At 34.7% G+C, this 20,360-nt stretch overlaps 1 protein-coding gene across 9 annotated transcripts in view; it reads left to right on the top strand.

Moving 5' to 3' along the window:
- The first annotated feature begins 664 nt into the window (after window positions 1–664).
- The window catches only part of LOC128868507 (longitudinals lacking protein, isoforms F/I/K/T), a 108,035-nt gene continuing 88,339 nt past the window's right edge, over window positions 665–20,360 (top strand). For 5 of the 9 annotated variants that reach the window (XM_054110673.1, XM_054110681.1, XM_054110678.1 and 2 more), the window contains exons 1-5: window positions 665–1,248; window positions 17,196–17,625; window positions 17,701–18,112; window positions 18,638–19,192; window positions 20,277–20,357. In XM_054110673.1, coding sequence (XP_053966648.1) covers window positions 17,452–17,625; window positions 17,701–18,112; window positions 18,638–19,192; window positions 20,277–20,357 — 1,222 coding nt within the window. In that variant the 5' untranslated portion in view covers window positions 665–1,248; window positions 17,196–17,451. Of the gene's footprint in view, window positions 1,249–3,917; window positions 4,027–14,811; window positions 14,920–15,674; window positions 15,963–17,195; window positions 17,626–17,700; window positions 18,113–18,637; window positions 19,193–20,276; window positions 20,358–20,360 lie in introns of those variants that run through there. The other 4 variants (XM_054110677.1, XM_054110675.1, XM_054110674.1 and 1 more) reach the window with 4 other exon arrangements.

The following is a 20,360-nucleotide window of genomic DNA, read 5'->3' as shown; positions in this document are numbered from 1 at the left end:
GAAAACCTAAAGCAGCCGACGTTATTCACATGTGCATAATATACACGCATACATACATATAATTCATATACTTGAATATGAGTCGATCGAAAAGGGTAAATTTATCCTGCATTCTCGAGTGCTTTCAGAAAAAGCTATGACAACCTATACATACATACATATGTACATATGTAAAGTACGCGTATATGTATGTTTTTTCACCTTAATGCGGGTGCGAGATTTCTATTAAAATCTAAATGAGGTTTCGTACCGTTTAGATGACGATCAATATTTTTGATATGTATGTAAGTATGTAGATATATGTATGCTTACATGTACATACATTTATATACATCCATAGTTAAGGGGATAGTATGCACACACACTCGTATATAAGCAACATGATGTAAATAAGAAAAGAGAATAGGTTCGGTTGGAGTTCACTGCCGAGAGAATCTTAACAAAAGGCGAAATATGTGACGTTAGTGGGAAGGCGAGAATTGCGGTGGTTTGAAAATACATACATTCAACTGATGAAACGATGTTGTTGTTGCTGGTATATATCAACTTCGTGCTTTGATGCTTTCATGCTTTCATGCTTTCATGTAAAGCTGTTGGCTCTTGAAATGAGAGGTTTGATGTTTGGACGGTTCGATGGTTCGACAATATTACGCTCAGCAATGGGCATTAGTAACAATAGAAGCTCTCAGGTATACGTTTGGTCCAGCGGGTGGACGATAGTTGCTTTAATTTTTACAAAGCAACTAAGCAACACCAATATTGTTACTTGAGTACATTCACACACACACCATAAAATACAAAAAAAAAATTCACACACATCTGCATACAGACGAAAAAAGCAAATTGCACGTTCGTTAACAAATAAACATATTTATATATGTATACGTACGTATGTTTCAATACGCGTTCGCCCAAAATTTATTTGTGTGTAATATCGTACCCAAATCTACAGCTAAAGAAAAACTAAGGAAAATTAATAAATAATCTGACGAAATTCCTAACCACTTGTTCGGCAAAAAGTTTTTTAGAAAGTGTGAAATCGGGCAGACTTTTTTAATATGATTAAAAGGAAAAGTTAAATTAATGATAATATTAAAAATAACTGGAGATAATGTCGCACAGTGTGAAAGGCAAAAAATTACAAAACAATATGAGAAGAGTGAAATGTTTATCAAGTTTGTCAGCTTAAGGCCAACTATACAAGAACAACATTGCTTGGTCATTATCTTTGAAAATTAGTGAGAAAAAGTAAGTTTGACATTATTTTATATGTTTAATAAACAGTTATATACATATTTATAGTAGTCTCGTACATATTTACAAACATATGCATATAAACTATTTAACTCAATAGTGGTTTCTCTTGGTTCGAAACATACGCTATGTTACGTAATTGCAATCAAATAATTTTGCGACGGGTTTTTCAAGTAGTTATAGAAAAGTTTATATAAATACTGGAAAAATCAGAAGTTCGATCGTTGGACATCTTCGACGACGCCTATGCTTAAGAGCACATAGAGCCTATCTAAAAATATTGGGATTTTCAGCCGAACGGCTGAACAATAATAATAAAAGCTTGGACGTGGTTTCTTACTACGTGAAATATATGTAGCTTATCATCTTCATTAACAAAGTGCATACACATATATACTATATTCACATGACTAGTAAAATCGGTAAATATATTTTAATATAACTTGGATACCCATCCTGCTTGGTCAAAACACTACGCCAATATAAAATTGAACAAAATTTTAATTATTTCGTAATTTTTAACTTCGATCCTGACTCTTGGAAATTGGACAACATTTGCCCAATGACTACTACAAAAAACAGAATCAGTGAAATGTTTCATTAAAAATTTATACCTATGCATATACATACATTATTACTATTATATCCATATATCGAACAAATATAAGACATGTATCCATCTTCGTTTCAAAGATAACGGTCCTGTGAATTTAATTAAGGAACAATAAAATACTTCCCTTACAAAAAGTGTAAATGATTTGTCAAATTTAACTAAGCAGTGATTACACTAAAAACAATAAATTACATTGATTCGGCTAGCTGTCACAAACACATTTCTCATTTTTTGTATTATATTGGAGAGGCTTTCTTATAGTGAAATATATACATATAATTGGCGCCCGCACGTTGTTCCACAAATAGAAGGACCTACAGTTTTAAGTCGCTTCCGAACGACAGATGGTTTTTTTTGAGGAGTTTTTTTCATGGCAGAAATACACTCGGAGGTTTGGCATTGCCTGCCGAGGGGCGACCGCTATTAGAAAACCTTTCTACCATTTAATTTTCCATTCCCGGAAATTCAAACCTGAGCACGTCCGAATGATAGTCACGCACCAACGCATTCGGCTGTGGCAGCCGCTAGTTACGGTGCTATTATAAGAGCCCGACTAATTCGCATAACAGTTTTTTATTTTATTGGGTATTTTTATGGCTCACACCCGTGCATATTTATGAAAAAAATGCACAAATTACTGTCATTCTTAGGGGATTGAGACTCAGTTTACCTGTTTGCTTTTTTTGTGACGAATATTTAGCCGGTTTACTGTGTATGGAAAAGATATCAGTCGCAGGACGGACTTTTTATACATCGGGAGTAAAGTAACGTCAACAGGTGGAACCATTGAGGACATCTCACAACGTATGAACAAAGCTCGTGCAGCGTTTTCCCAATTGTACCACATATGGTTTTCAAATTCCGTATCAGTCAAAACTAATCTACGATGCGAATCCTGGTGGCTTACATCCGTGCTTATCCGAAGGCTCCAAAAATTCACGCCTACCTGCGCAAAATTTTGAAAATCTGGTGGCCTCGTGTTATTTCAAATCAGGAGTTCCTTAATTCGACAAACGAACTCCCAATCGAGCTCATCATCAAACGCAGACGATTTTGGATAGGCCACACTTTGCCCAAAGATACCTGCGAAGTATGCAGGTCTGCTCTGTGGTGGAATCCGCAGAGTTTTAGGAACCGTGAAAGACCAAAAACCTCCTGGCGACTCATGGTGGATTCGGACAACCTCGAATTCTTTCAAACAACTTGCTTACACTCGAAATGACTTTAATACTTTTGTTCTGGCCCTACGCTCCAACCGGACTTAAAGGAAGTTGTACATACATATGTATATATAATATATAATACAAATATATGTATATTCTGCTATCGGAAACTAATCAAACTACATAAAATAACTAATTGAGCTTTAAAAAATATCGATCGGATACTACACGGGGTCATTCTACTAGGGTCTTCTCTAGACATTGCCTCGTCATTGTCGAAGTAACGCTTGCCCATTTATAAAAGAAAGAATTTGAATATTAGTATGTATTATGACTACCATAACTAACAAGTTCAAAAAAATATGTAGTTAAAGTTTACTCGTATTAATGTTGTCTTCAATCAATAAACAAATTGTATCTAAATTTTATATTCATGTTTGAGTGCGAACAGCATATCAAATCCAGAAATTGAATTTTTCTAATTCGAAAAAGGTGTAGAGAATGCAGCATGCATCGATGTATGTGCATATGCATATTTACTTATATATGTATGTACGTATGTGTGGGCATATGTCATCAAGCTTCATGCATCCACATGTGCGTTTATAGGTGCATGTATGCATGCGGTAGCAACAATAACAGAAATAATTATTTTGTCGCCTATCACCTTTGCGCCCGCCCGCACACGCGCACTTTTTGTAAACTTTACATACATACAAACTACTTTCAAGAAGTATTAGTGAGAGCGCGGACAAGTGTACATATGGACAATTTGTTATATGTATGTAAATATGGATGTAAAATCTCGCTCATTCTTGTGACTGTGTGCGTATTGTATTTTTCGAAGATGGAATCGAATTTGAAGTCGAAGCTCGTGCTGGCGTAGCAAACTTTTACAGTTGAAGCAACGTCGTGCATGATTAAAAGCGTTAGGAGTCTTAGCTCCGCAACGGGCGTTGGAAAATTTTTAGTGTTTGGATTCCTAAGAGCTAAAAAGTAAATTAGCTTATAAAGTTTTGTGCTGCTTTTACATACTACATACATATATGCACATATTTACATATGAATACATGTGTTAATATTCACAATGGCTAATATTATTCACCATAGTTAATTTGTTTTTTTATGATATTAAGAGAATTGTGTGTGCTGGCATTAATAAGGCCTGTGGTAGTTTAAAGTAGAAATTCTTAAAAGCTTTACAATGTTCATTAGCAAATGTTTGAAGCAAAAGTTGAAGCTTATGACGCACACGTGTATGTATACACATGCAAACATACATATGTATATATATGTCTGAATAACCGTACGAATAGGGAATTCAAATTTTGCAATGATAAATTTACAGCATACATCTGTATGTATGTATATGTACAGAATGTACATACAAATGTGTATTAATATGAAATTCCAGTCAGAAATAAAGTATATGATCACTTAAAATTAAATTATTAGGTGTGCCAATTTGTACACATACATATGTAAGTGATGACCTATGGTGATTTTATGTATATGACTTTACGTGATAGTGTATGTGTATTTGAAGCGGGGAGCTCTACTTTTTCTCTAATTGGCATATTTACATATGTATATATGTATGCACATAAGTTTACATCGCCTATATGATGAGCCTCAATATGTGCAGTAGGCTAAATGAATGTGTATGTATGTGGGTGGAATGTAAATTTATGCATGTGTGTGAAATAATTAAAAATAAAATAAATGCATTATGCATAAATATTTACACATGCACACACATCCATGTTTTTGGGTATGTATAGCTGCATGTGTGGAAGTTAATGGTTTAGAAAGCAATAAAAACTGCCACTCTCTTAGCGAACATGGATAACGAAGGAAGCTCATCTCACGTTCATTTACTGAAGCAAACAATATTTTTGATGCATAAAAGAACGCATATGCATACAAATATCCATATGCATATACATACATATAAGTATGTTTATATACATATATATGTATATTCCTAAGCGTTTATATTGTACAAACAGCGATCTGATGAGAAATTTCACAAGGTTGTTTGTGCATTACTTTTGGCAAAATGTGGATGATACAGCAAATTCAGTTAACTTTAATATGGGTATAATGGTTTAAAACTTTTGTAATTGTGCACATATTGTGCTGTCCGAAACAATTTTCAAATACGTACATACATATGTATGTATGTATGTACATGCATACGTACAATGTTACATAAGTGCACCCTTTGACGGATGCACTTGTAAAGAGTGTGCTCATATGAGCACACATATGTACATACATGCATGTGTATAATAATTTTGCTCAACAAAAGCAAAGAGGAAACTTCATAAAGTCTCACTTCGGCAACGTGATCTTAAAATAGAAGTTAATAAGAGATATGAGCATAACAGGGAAATGAGCGAGAGACCTTCACTCTTTAAATTTGAGCAATGGCTGAGACAAACAATTAAACGGCAGCCATTTGTAAATTGTCGGCCACCGGTACGACGGCAGCCATTTTGATTTTTCCGCGTACATTTTCATCATTGCGAGCCCATAATATATGTGTGTACATACATACATACGTGGCGCTGTACATATACTTACATATGTATGTATGTATGTATGTAAGTAATGTATGCCGTCATTGTCAAGTATCGCACAAAGCAAAATACATACATATGCTCATACATACTTATGTTGACGGCTCTGTTTTTATTAGCACGCATACACATTTATACACACATCCATACATATTTGGAAACATACTTTTTCCAAGTCAAAACAACAAGTTCCATATACATAAAAGTTCATAAAAAGAAGAGTTGGCCAAACGTCAAACATAGCCACAATTATGATCCTCTCTTGAAGAAAATTCTATTGAATGAAGTAAGGAGAGCTTGTAAGTTCATTTTCGGTATGTTCGTTGTATATCACGATTGGAATGGTTGAGAATGAAACCAGTAAATGTCAAAACAACTAGTATACGAATTCAAGCTTTGGTTTGTAGGTATGTATGTACATATATATGTATGTACATACATATGATTGTTGTCTGAACATAAACTTGTCATATGCCATACTGCCTATGGGAAGATAGAAATGTTTATCGCGATTTCTGTTTTGTTTTCAATGTGTACGTGCTTACGTATATATGTACATATGAGTGAAATTGCATATGCACTTCCATGTATTTACATACATACATATTATATCCAGTGGTTGGGAGCTCTCTTGAAAGTTCGAAAAATTATCTTCATTCGCTTTCGCAATTCGCAGGCGTAAGTTTTCCGAAATGTTTGGAGTAAATTGCAAAAAACGTTCTTTTTGAATATCTTAGATATGTAGATAAACCACAAATGCAAAAAAACAATAGCTCAGTTTATTATCCGGAACTAAAGCATTATACATACATACACATAATATATATGTATGTACATACATACTGTGAGCGTCAAAATAAATTGTGCATTTTGTTATAATATGGATTTATTTAAGTCTTTCATAACAACACAATATATTTTAATTTCATGTTTTTTAAATTAGTATTTGATTCTCTAGTTAATACTAGAAAACAACAACAAAAGTTTTAAAACACAAACAAAATTTAGTGCATATTTTACGCATCAAAATAAAGTGTACAGATACATATGTATGTATATATATTTTACAAAAATTATATCGATTTAGTTTTTTATTGATTTCCCTTTTGCTTTGATAACGGAAGACAGTCTTCGGGGCATCGCCTCAACTAGTTTTTTTGTCACGTCAGATGAAATTTTATCCCACTCTTCCTTTGTAACGAGTTTATGTATGCGAGACGACCATGTGTCCTATTTGCGTGCAACGCTCGACGTATTGTGCTGGCACTTACGCTATTATCTGATACAGTTGAAACTTCTTGTGATATTTTGACCGTATTTTTAAAGTGATTTTTCTTAACATCACACACTATAGACCTTACTCCAGCCTCATTTAAAACTTTTGGACGGCCTGCACCTGGGCGATTTTCTACTTTGCCGAACTTTTTGTATTTGTCAACTATTTTTTTCACAGTAATATGGCTTCTGTTGACAATAGAGCCAATTTCACGAAAGGTTTTTCCTTCATTGCGAAGCTTTAGTACCAGTTCTCTAACATCAGTCGAAGTTTGTTTACTCATAATTGAAAAAAAATAAATAATAGAATTTAATGTATTGTAGACAAAAACTTTTCACTCTGCCGATCGCAACCAATTAAAATACAAGATGAAAAAAGTTTCAATGCCACGAAAAAGGAAGTAAACAACCAAAAATAACGGTATTTTTTACGGTACAACATCGCTAAAATTCTACTGATGGACGTTGTACACTTTATTTTAACGCGTAAAATATGCACTAAATTTAGTTTTTGTTTTAAAACTTTTGCTGTTTTAATTTTTTTTTTGTTCTTTTCTAGTATTAAGTAGAGAATCAAAGACTAATTTAAAGAACCTAAAATAAAATATATTGTGTTGTTAAAAAAAATTAAATAAATCCATATTATAACAAAATGCTTTGTACACTTTACATATTTTGACGCTCACAGTACATATGTATGTGTTTATAAATATGCATACACATTTTTTTTGCCGTTAAAGAAAAATTTTTAAATTACAATTATCTGGTTAAATACCAAATAAATAGGAATTAATAAATATGAGTTGAATTTGAGGTGGATGTTCTTGGCCAGAAACCTTTTGTCTGTCAATTTGTCCTTTTGTTAAGCTTCACATTTTTCCGGTGAAATAAAACAACTTTAACGAGGTCGAAGGCTAATTTATTTATCAAAAGCAGCGGTATTGCATTCGAAACAAAAGATATCACGCTAAACAGTTGGTTCACGCATGCTCACTTTTACTCACTATAGTACTTATGCATATGTATATGTATGTTTATGTTAACATACATATTTAAGCCTAGAAATCGAGTGTTCATTGCTTTGAAGTTTGTACCAAGCCAAATAAAATTAGCTTTTTTAAAGTGAAGTGCACAACAAATTTATGTATTTGCAAATCGCTTCAGCGATTTTGACCGAGTTCAACAAAGCACGCGAATTAAAAGTACTTTCTTCATTTGCCACTGCCAACAACGATTGGGGTATTAAGATCTTAATGTTTTTTCAATTTCAACTTCTGCTTTTCAGAAGTTGAAGTCTGGAAGTACGATTTCAATATCGTGGAGTCGCTGCGTGCATAGATGCAAAGCTCATCAACTGGAATGTATGAAAATATTTAGAGCGAAGGCTCTTTGTTCTCACACACCAAGTAGGTTCTCCTTTACATGATAGTTGTGGTATCATATCTGATGGAAGTGGTATCATATGACAAGCATGCCCTCAAAACATAGTTTTTGAAATATGCCATTTTATTGGACTCTTTGTTTGTACGTGGCTCGTACCAAGCTACATAAATGCACACTATCTTGGGGTGTTTCACTTCAGGAAACGTTTATATGGTAAACACCTTACTTCAACACATATGCCCGCGACTAATAGTTGAATTTCACTGCAGATCCTAATGAGCCTTCAAGCGAATACATCAGAGGTTTCTAACTTTAGTCTATTCCCAACGGGGGTTTGATTGCTACTCTGGATATACTTGACCGAAGTCAGAAACTGTAACCTGCTTGAACAGCCACACCCAAAAATGGTGTTGTTTAAGTAAGTTGCGCTAATTTCTTTCTCGTATGTATGTAAGTATGTATCAAGTTGAGCTGTTTGTTTTCATTTGCCGATCGTATCGGCAAAGGCTTGTGATAGGTAGATTGAAAGCATGCACGAAGTGTACGTCCATGCCTTACATCAGAATGAGTAACTCTCTGCGAATGTGATTCGAGCAGTAACGCTCCATACATATATTTTATAATATATTTATATTTATATTTTATTAGCTGCACAACACTACCGGCTTCCCCCACTCTCCCTAAGCCAATCAGGAATAATTCTTTGTCCTTTAAAAAACAGTTTTAAATAGGTTTAAAACGGATATTACTTTAACGCGTATAAATTTACACTTTTTATTGATTTTGGCGGTATCAATTTCCACATTTTGCGTGGTTGTGACAGAATAATTTTCCGTGATGTTGTTTTGTATACAAAATTTAAATATAGTTGTTGTTATAGCAGCATAAACATTATCCATATACGTACGGGGAATGCTGCTGGAGTGATAGTCCTTGGTTTGTTGTTGTTGGTGCTGTTATACCGACTGTAATGGGAACGATTTCAATATATTATACTTGTTGTTAGTGTTGTAACAGTTCGCCAGGTCTTGCCAGTGCGATGTACTCACCGATCGACAACGTCGTAACTCATCTAAGGTCACCCTTAGATACCGTTTCGACATATTGGCACAGACCGTGATTGAGCAAAGTTACTTGGGCCCCACGAGGCAGCTGAAACATTTCATCTGCAATGGGTGATGGATTTGATGTTATATACCGACAATTTCGAAGCTGGCGCATGCACAAATAATTTGGCTACAGCCGCCGTAATAGGTAAATTTGACAAAAATTTGTACTAAACAAAGTTTGGTCTTTCTGTGTTCTCCATGTACTTATGCAGGGTGTTAACAGATTACGTTAGATTTGTCAGGAGGCAATATTATCGACCAAAAGTAGCAAAAAAGTCTTAATAAACATGGCTCTGCAAACTACCGATTTTGAAAAAAATGCAAGTTATTAAGTTTATTTATTATGAACAAATAAAGCAAAAGCATAAAGCAAAGTTACAGAAGTTCAATATTCCTTTCATTTCCAAGCAGGCACGTCATCTTTGTATGAAGGATATTCGCAATATTTCTAAACACTGCAGCTCTTCAAAGCAATTAATAGGATTATCATAGACTTTTATTTTCATATATCTCCTAAAAAGTGATCTACTGCATTCAAATCAGGCAATCGTGGACGCTATAATACAAGTTTTCGCTCCTTCCTACCCATCTATGTGGAAAAGTTTTGCAGCATGCAGGAGCTTGTGGTCCAACGGATCAAACCATTGTACTTATATTCTCCACTAAGCTTCTTGTTAAGTTATGCTTAAGCTTTCTCCGGATTATAAAATTTTCTTAATTTTAGGATCGTAAATTGTTGCCAATGTTGACTTTTCCTTACCATTACTTTGGGCTTGAATAGCGACAATTGGCTGCATTCTAAATACATATAAAAAATAATAGCGCTGACAACCATTGACTTATTTGGGTATAACCTTGCTTGCCTAAAGGGATGTAAATTATCTAAGGTAATTTGTACTGTCCTTGCTGCATTTTTCCCCCATTAGCTAAACAAATGTCTTTGGAAAATCGGGATATTCTTCGAAATATTTGAAAAGATCTCTTGTAGAAAGCATTTCTGGTATACACACACGTGCAAATATATACATACAAACATATGGAAATAAATATGTATGCATAAGTGGTAGATAAATATTTTGCAGGTATGTGCGGTCAATTTACATATAAAAAATAATAGCGCTGACAACCATTGACTTATTTGGGTATAACCTTGCTTGCCTAAAGGGATGTAAATTATCTAAGGTAATTTGTACTGTCCTTGCTGCATTTTTCCCCCATTAGCTAAACAAATGTCTTTGGAAAATCGGGATATTCTTCGAAATATTTGAAAAGATCTCTTGTAGAAAGCATTTCTGGTATACACACACGTGCAAATATATACATACAAACATATGGAAATAAATATGTATGCATAAGTGGTAGATAAATATTTTGCAGGTATGTGCGGTCAATTTAAAGAAAATCTCCATGCACGTATGTATGAATGTGTATACTTATGCACACTGATGTGCATACACAGGTACTGGTAGCCTAATGTTAGACTAACACGATTATGGACACTATTTTGCGTTTAATCTCCAAAAATGTATTTTATGGTAACTTACTAAGATCTTTCAGGTCGCAGTACTAAATCCCGTCATGATAATAACCTAAAGCGCCCGGCAGTTCTGAAGTACATAATTTTATATACATATGTATATACATACATATTTACTGCTAGTTTTGAGTTAACTACACAAACAGTAAACCTCGGCGGAACACAAACGTCGCCCATTTACTGCAAGAATGCCATGATCCAAAAAAATGTATTGTTCTGCAAAAAATTCATAGCAATATCTAATTTATTATTAGTACCTCATTAGATGAAATTGAAAACTTTGAAGGCATTTGGCTTTTTTGGTTTTTTCATTCGATATATGTATGTATGTATGTGTATTAGCATACTTCTGTAGCTTTAAATTTGTTCTAGATCCTGAAGTATATGATCCATATGTATGTACATACATATAATAATTAGTCTTTTTTTTTTGTAAAGTTTGGCTTCTTATTTTTTATAATTTGAAACCACTTTACATATTCGTAAATCAGTTCAGAATAATAGATAATTTGCTATAAATTTGAATGTTGACAAAAAATATTTAAATCGCTACCTAACGTTGTTGTTGTTTTTGTAGCAGCATAAACATTCCTCGTGCATATACGAGGAATGCTGCTGAAGTGACAGTCCTTGGCCGGATATAATTCCGGGTCGTTCCGGTTGCGTAGAACCGACTGTCGTAGGAACGACGCTACCTAACGTCTTTGTGTTTAGTGCATACGTATCCATCTCTCTTTCTAATCAAAATGCTGAGTAAACTAACATCATAGAGTTTTCGCAACTCGGGTACATAAATTTAATTCTTCATCAAAACATTTAAAATGTTTAAGATGCACTCTTAAATAATGTTAAATTTATAAATAGGATCCATTTCGTCTGGATACCGATAATCAGTTCTTAGTTATTTTTCATCTTATGTCACCCTAGTGCATGTTAATGAAGACATACATACATATATGCATATGTACATAATTTTTTTTTTTTGTTTAATTAAAAGAAGTTTCATCCAAAATTAAATGTGCAGCAGCACACACCATTCAAACCATTCATCTTTAAGAAGTTGTTATTAAACTGAACTGTTGACCTGATCATACCGTGAATTGTCCATAGTTGCAATGTAAAGTAGAAAATTTGAAACTGAGAACTGCAACGTCCCCCTCGGCCGCCACAATTTTATCAGATATTGAAGAGTTACTTATGACTGAAGAAGTGAAAACGTACGAAAATGAACAAACAAAAAACAGCAAAAGAATTTGTTTAGTGTGAAATTTCACCTTGACAACGAGCATAAACTTTAAATTGTTTGATCGATATTATCGGAGATACACTACAGCCATCTACCGAGAAAAAATGGATTTTTTTCCTCCCCCTCCAACCTAATATGTATATACATACGTATATATATGTACATGTATATAAAGTCGCTCCAACTTCTTCAACTCGAAGAACTCTATGCGCTCGGTTAGTTTAGTTTCGACGGCGTTCATCTATCATCTATTTACAAAGTTGTAAATAGTATATGTGCATATGTATGTATCAATGTATGTATATCTATTTTTGTGTATTTAAAACCACCCTTACAAGTTTTTTCATTTTGCAAATTCTCGTGAAACTTCAGGGTGAATTCTCCCTTTAAAGATCCCCCAAGTGTGTATACACAAAATTTTGGGACTTTTATATTGATCGACGTTTCATATGAAAGTATAATACATATGCATGCACATATTAATGTAGTATGTGGACACTTAAACTGTAAATGACTGCAAGGGTGTTTGCATATGAATCCCTGAATGTATGGAGGTAGAAACAAAAACATGGGGAGAGATTTCGGAGGTCAGTATATTGAAAGGGGAAAATATAAGAAAGTATGGGGTAAACAAGAGAGAAACTAGCCTAGCAGTATGTATCTATACGAAGTACGCAAGTATAAACATACACAGATGTACATATGTCATGTGCTTATACATATTTCCATTTGTAGTATGACTGTAAACTGTTTAGTGGGTTGATATTTTAGTATATTTGGAGAATGAAGAGTGGGAAATGGCTAATTGAGAGAACAAACATATGTATATACAGGGTGTCCATGGAATCTTCCCTAATAAAGTGACACCCAGATCGCCCGATTTTACCCCTTTGAAATTTTTTCTATGAGGATACTTTAAAAGTAAATTCCGTGAAACAAATTCAGATTCCAAGAGGGAATAATAAAAAATAAAATAAAATCGGTACTTGTCTTCGAAAATAACAACTCAATTAGTGCAGACTTAACTTAAGAAATTGGCAACGAATACTCAACACGTCAATGTTTTCTTTTTGTATTTTCTATTACATGTGTTTAACAGTTCGCCTCTGATAATTCTGCACTAAATACATGATTTAAAAAAATAATTCCGACATACATATGTACATACATTTTTAAGAATTATAAAATCGAAGATATGGCAAGGCCGATTCTCTCACCACTCTCAATTCATGTAAGGTCAAGATCAAACTCTAAGTCTGAAATTTACAGGTTCTTAATTAAGTTGAGCTTTGAAAACCACTAACACAGTTTTTTAAATATTAAATTTTAATTTAAGTTACGTAAAGTCTGGACTATTTGAGCTTTAAGTCGCTCTTTTCTGCCATTTTTTTCTATTGGGTTCACATTATATTCTGTTTCGGATAAAGTGGCCAGAAAGAATGTGACAAATGGAGGAAAACATATCTGCTTTATCTGTGTGTTCGTCATGCCATTTTATCAGTCTTAAACAAAGTCTTAACTTAATTGTTGTTGCCGATATAATATAGATCATTAACATTTCATTCGAATCATTAAGACCCTTCTCGAACCAGCAATCAAACAATGTAAGGTGCTAATTATGAACTTATTTTTTATGCATGGGTTGCTAACTTATCGCTTCACACCGATTTCGTGCCCCCTTATATTAATTTTGACGTATTTCATATTACCTCATTTACTTTTCGGTTTATTTGGACCAAAGCGCACTTAATAGAACAGGTGGTACTACCTTTTTTTCAGGCTCTGAAATGTCACACTCTGTAAACAAAGATTGACACTATAGAGTAATTTATACAAATAAATAGAAAAAAATCAGATTAACAGCCCTACTGATACTACCAGTTCAATGTTACAATTGAATGAATTGTTGAAGTTGCAATTTTTTTGTGTCTAACTAATGTGTATGATCACATATTTTAATTAATTCTAAATTTTCTATTAGAATGGTAAAGGTTTTCTGCCAAGAATTGTCTTCCTAAATGATCAAATAATGAATGGTTGGAGGAAATATCTCCCTCCTACCGTCAGGAGAGTTATGGGTGTAGGCAACACTGATATTTTATAAATAATTAAAATCGAAACATGCGAAGAGAATACCTTGATTGTAAATTAGCCTAAGAATTGAAATATTTAAGAATTACGTGATTTCTGGTAACGCCAGGGGAAGTTCCCATTTTTTCTTCTTTCTCTGCGTGTTCACTTTTGTTTCGATTCCACCGCGTACTAAATAAATACATATATGTGTGTATGCTGCTTTTACATGAAATAAAGGCAAAGTTGTGCAGCAGTTGGCAACCGGAGGGCGAATATATATTTATATACATACATTAAATTTTACATGTAGATAAAGTAGTTAGTACATAATTGTATACCTGCATACATACATATGCAAGTGTAGAGAACGAAAATGCCCCTTACTTCATTTCCTCCCTCGTTTGCGATCGTGTTCCTATTACGTACCTGAGTATGTTTTTCATTTGGGGAGAGAATCTATGATTTCCCTTAACATGTTTCGCACGTAGAGCTGAGAAATTGAGGGGCGACGGCGAGGGCAAACTCGTTATTAATGGCGTCGGCTACTGCTGGCCTGTTTACCTCTCGTTTGTCGGCCGTCGCTCGTGATGCGCCAGTTGAGTTTAGACTGTTGGAGGTTTTGTTTGTGTCCGTTTAATTTTTCGCGGTTGTTTTGTGGAAAAAGAAAGTTGAAGTCTGGAAAATGTGAGTTTTTTGTATAACATTTATATGTTATAAATAAATGAATAAATGTGTGCTGTGTGAGTTTTTGATAAGGAAATATATGTGCTGATAAAAGCATTTATAGTAACGAAAAATAATAAATTCATATCTGTGTATAAGCATAAGTATGTACATATGTAACGAATATACATAATGTCGAAAAGTACAACGTGGAGTATAGAGATGGAAGGAAATGAAGTGAAATTATGCCAACTAATTGATACATTGGCCTATATGCACGTATACGTATACGTACGCAAGCACAACAGTTTTTCTGCTTCATTTGGGATATTGAAGGACGTGATTTTGTTATTTTTTGATTATTTACATACCTACAAAATACGCATTTACATATGCACAAATCCTTAAAAAACGTTTATAATTTTGCTAAAGTTCTAAATGCAAGATATTCATGTACTTATATAGACTTGAATAATACACGAAAAAAAGTTTAGAAAATTTCCTTGAGGAAAGTGCAGAACAGGCGTCACTGGCAAAAGTGAAGCGAAAAACTGCTTAATGATGAGAATAAAAGTTGCAACGGCAACACTGCTGGGGAGGAAAAGTAACGAGCGCAAACTGTACGCTAAGATTTTATACGTCGGGCGGGAAGCCGAAGAATAATTTTGCGCGGTGGTGACAGCAGACGAAGTCGAGTCATGTTGGTTGTTTAATCTATGCTGACTGTTGTTGTGTTGGTCGCATTTGAGTTGTTAACGGTGGTAGTAGTAATTTATCCTCACATTCATATTAACGGCGCTTCCATTTTGTTCGAATTTTTCACCTACTGTTCTAACATGTTATTGTAGTATACACACAAGCAGCTAACCATAAATTTGTCCTTTTGGAGATGGAATATTGTGAGAGTAGCTTCTATTTTTGACATTTTCGCATATTTTTTCTACTATTCGTAGAGAAAGTGCAGTTCAATAAAATCGCCCTGAAATTAAACCTGCTTGTTGATGTTCGACGAAAAAAAACACATGTGTGTGTGTGTGCGTATTTTTGTATCAAGAATTTAAAAGGTCTGTATTTGCAAACACTTGAGAATTAATGTATAGTATGCCGTAAGTGGGGGGACGTAATTTTATTTGGCCAAGCATAATCCATAGACATATGAGTGCATATGAATGTATCATTGTATTGAAAATATCCGGTGAAATGGGGCAAAATATTTAAACAAAAAATCATTTAAGAGCTTCACAGAAGATATTAAGCGCATTTTTTTGAATTCATACTGAGTTCAGTTCAGACTAGAAATATGCTTTGTCCCAGTTTCAACCGAAAAAACTAAACTCTAGAAATTTTAGATTTGAATTTTGTAAAAAAAGAATTAAATATTCCTACAGACACATAATTTTTTGTATTTAAGCTGAAAGATCGTATGTATGTAAGATATTGCTTCGGAAAACAACTGACATTCAAAACTTGGTGGAGATGTTAGGGAGGGTTTCCTGAACAACCGCTATAACTCGGAATATTGCGGAAATAATAGTTACAAAATCATTTGACTTGAAAATGCCTCATAAAATTCTCTATAGCTTAGCAATTATTCCATATTTTCTTTAAAACTTCACTTTAATTGATAAAATATGCAGTCACACACGTGCTTCACTCGTTTTTATATTTGTATTCAATATACATATTTCAATGAAAACTTAATTAAATGTGATTCCATTTATCAATTTCATCACTTTCCAAGTTTAAACGAGAATAACAATTTTTTGGTACTGACAATTGTGTTACCGGACGCCTTTAAATGAAAATAAAAATACGAACAAAAATGAAGTATTTCAATTCAGTCTTGATGGGGATATGGGTTAGCGTGCTGGCACATACACACATGCATATGACGTTTTAATTTAAGAGGGCTAATTTTTTTGTTTTGCATCTCGGCCGAAAGCGGCCTACGCGGCAAAGTTTTAGATAAAAATACTATGGATTTACAAACACCCAATAAACTTCAAAGGACCCGTGAACGACTTTCGTTCTTCTCAGGCGACTGACGGTACTAACTTTTCGCTAAATTACCCAACTCTAACCACAAATTCCTAAAATTTTCAGTTTTAGGATGGAGATCAGGATTTGTTTTTAACTTTGTGTGCATAAGCTTCGACTTTATATCGCCATACTAAGAATGCTTAATAAGATATCAATGCATATGTTTGTTTGTACAAAATTGAGCAGAATTTCTCTTGAGGCTTATTTTCCATTCGTGGAATGCACTAAAATATTTTATTTTGTTTTTCTCTTTCCAGATACATACCATTGCTATTTTAAGATTGTGGAAAACAGGAAATATAATATTAGGGACTAATTTATCTACTCCAATTAATTCTAAATATTCAGAACCAAGTAAACATTGGAAGGTGGAAGTTGACATCTGTGGGGCGATACTGCTCACCCGATATTATATTCTACCCGATACCCTGAATAGCCCGGCATAAATTAACATTGCTATAACATTGGCGTCATAATTTTCTCCACGTGGCACCATCGCTGTCAGTGGGAACCATGGAGGATGATCAGCAGTTTTGTCTCCGATGGAATAACCACCAGAGTACGCTGATTAGTGTGTTTGACACATTATTAGAGAACCAAACTCTCGTCGACTGTACATTAGCTGCGGAAGGGCAATTCCTAAAAGCTCATAAAGTGGTACTGTCTGCATGCAGTCCATTTTTTGCTGTAAGTAAACATTGTAAATTAGTTGGAACACAATAACAAATAACATTTACTACTTTGTTTTTTGTACATATTCAGGATTTGCTTCAACAGCAGTATGATAAACATCCGATATTCATATTGAAAGATGTGAAATACCAAGAATTGCGTGCCATGATGGACTACATGTACCGTGGAGAAGTGAATATTTCACAGGATCAATTGGCTGCATTGTTAAAAACGGCGGAGTCGCTGCAAATAAAAGGCCTGTCAGACAATCGCAGTGGTAGCACGCCGAAAACAGAACAACATCGTGGTTTAAATGTACATGGAAGTGGCAGTGGCGGTAAACTGAGCGTATATACACTCGAGCAGACGCAACCTAAACGTCCTCGCGTTGGGCCGTCTCCTATGGAGACTACAGATATATCAGGCTCTCGGGAGGGTTCTTCTAGTCCATCTAGACGTCGAAAGAAAGCTAGACGCAAGAGTGCCGAAAATGCTATGTCTGGTAAGTAATTGGGTTCTTCTATATTCTATATATCGGGTGTTTTTTTAGCTGCATGAGAACTCTTGATATCGACAGCTGAGAATGCCAAACTGTTTTGTCATTTCTGTTCAGTAAGGTTTAGTAAGCCTACGTTGTCGTTCTCTACTTTTTGGCCTTTGTCCTTGGACTATGTGGAAAGTTTAACATAAGAATCGCATTTTTGCTGATTGGGCTAATTTAGATTGATTATTCAGATTTATTTGGAAAAGTAGATAAAAGTTGGTTTGATCGATTGGACTATGGAACTCTTATCCGCGGCGGATATATGTCGGATATAATTTAAAAAAATAAATTTCATGAAATTAGCTACCAGATTATAATAAAAAGAAATAATTTCTGTTATGTATTATCTTATTAAGTTCTCAAGCTCTTAAGAAAACACCCGAAATTTAAGGCGTACATTTATACTATAGAATATATTATATTTTATCAGCAGTTGTATTATCATCGTTAATTTAATTGATATTTTTTTTTTTTGATTTACAGCAGACGTTCATGACAATTCCAACTCATCTCAAATTAACCAATCGTCACTTCAGCCACATCAACAACAACCACAAGCCAATGCAAGTCTAACTGGGGTTGGAGCCATAACGGCAGCCACGTCTTCACTTCCAGTCTCAGCATCCGCATTATCGACCGGTACAAGTGGTGTTTTAGCAGCAACTGGTTCAATAGTTAGCACACAAGGAACTACTCAGCAAATGACCACAAACATTACCAAAAAGACTGAAAGCGTTAAAGGAGCAAGCGATGCCATGCATACAGAAAATATACAGGCTGTGGGTGTGGTTGGTACCGGGGACGAACAAAACGTAGAGCATGTTAAGGGTGAAAAATCTAATCATAAACAAAAGCCGTCGACAGCCGGAGTTACTGGTAAAGAAACTGCCGATTTGGTAATCGAACCGAAAAGTGAATATGAAGAAGAAGGCAATGAGGAAACTGTTGAAGATCTGACTCTAGACGACGAGGAAATGGGTATAGAGGATTTAGATCATAATGCCGGTACAAGCCAAGCCGGCGAAGGATCTAGTCAAGGTAAGACAACGTTCGAGTGTTGCATTTTTCTAATAATAATTCTATTGTTTTATGAGACATATATGTATGTATATGTACATATCTCTGTATATAAGAGACGTTTCACGTCGACCGGCCCAGAGCTGTCCAAAATTTTGAGCAAAACATAAAATACCTCAGAATACTAGCAAACTAATACACTTTTTTTCACAATTACGAAGTGGCAGAATTAAAAGTGGCGCCAATTTTTGTAATGTAACGTTCAAGGCTTTGAAAGTATTCGATGCGGTACCAGCTGGTGGTAGTAGAGGGATAGGAAGGCCTCCTTTGCGTTGGAAAGATCAGGTGGAGAAGGGCTTGGCTTCACTTGGTGTGTCCAATTGGCGCCGGTTAGCACGAGAAAGAAACGACTGGCGCGCTTTGTTAAACTCGGCAAAAATCGCGTAAGCGGTTATAGCGCTAATTAAGAAGAGAACGTGTAAGGCACATTCATTAAAGGTTGTGGCACTAGACCAACAACAATATTTTGTACGTTTGATTGTCAAAGCAAAGTATTGGCAAAGTAGAAAACAAAGAACGAATTCGCCTTGTTTCCTTCTGGTCTGACAGCCACGTGGACACGGCGAAAGAAAAAAATATATCAGCTGATTTACCGATGCCGCTATTGGTAGATTCGCCTTGTTAACGTGGCAATGCTATTTTCAAAATACAAGATGGCGGATTCAACACTCGTGTAACAATTTCAAGCGAATTGAAGGAATTGTGTAAAATAAGTGCGCTATATTGGGTTCGCCATTTTGCATTTTGGAAATCGAACTGCCACTTCGCAATTGACAAATATTTTCTTCATTTATTTGTTCGATATACAGACTAAAATTCTTCACAGACTAATAAGAAAGTTTAGCTTAGTTACTAAGTAATAAAATTTGGGGCTAGAAAATGGAATCTAATGAATTAAAAAGAAAAAAAATATCAAAAACGCGTACTAGAATGACGCATTACAAGTTAATTTTAGTTGCTTAGAGTTTTGGCCGCTCGACTTGAAGCGTCCCATATGCTTTTTCACAAGCGTGCACTTTTATTTAATTATATGTCTTATTTAAAGGGTATGCACCGTGGCAACATGACAGATCTCAGGACGAGTTATTATTGGCGCCACAAGAGACACAGCAACGGGATCCACAAGGTG

This window comes from Anastrepha ludens, chromosome 6 (genome assembly GCF_028408465.1).
Source record: "Anastrepha ludens isolate Willacy chromosome 6, idAnaLude1.1, whole genome shotgun sequence".
Classification (NCBI taxonomy): Eukaryota; Metazoa; Arthropoda; class Insecta; order Diptera; family Tephritidae; genus Anastrepha; species Anastrepha ludens.
This window is presented reverse-complemented; position numbering and strand designations above follow the sequence as displayed.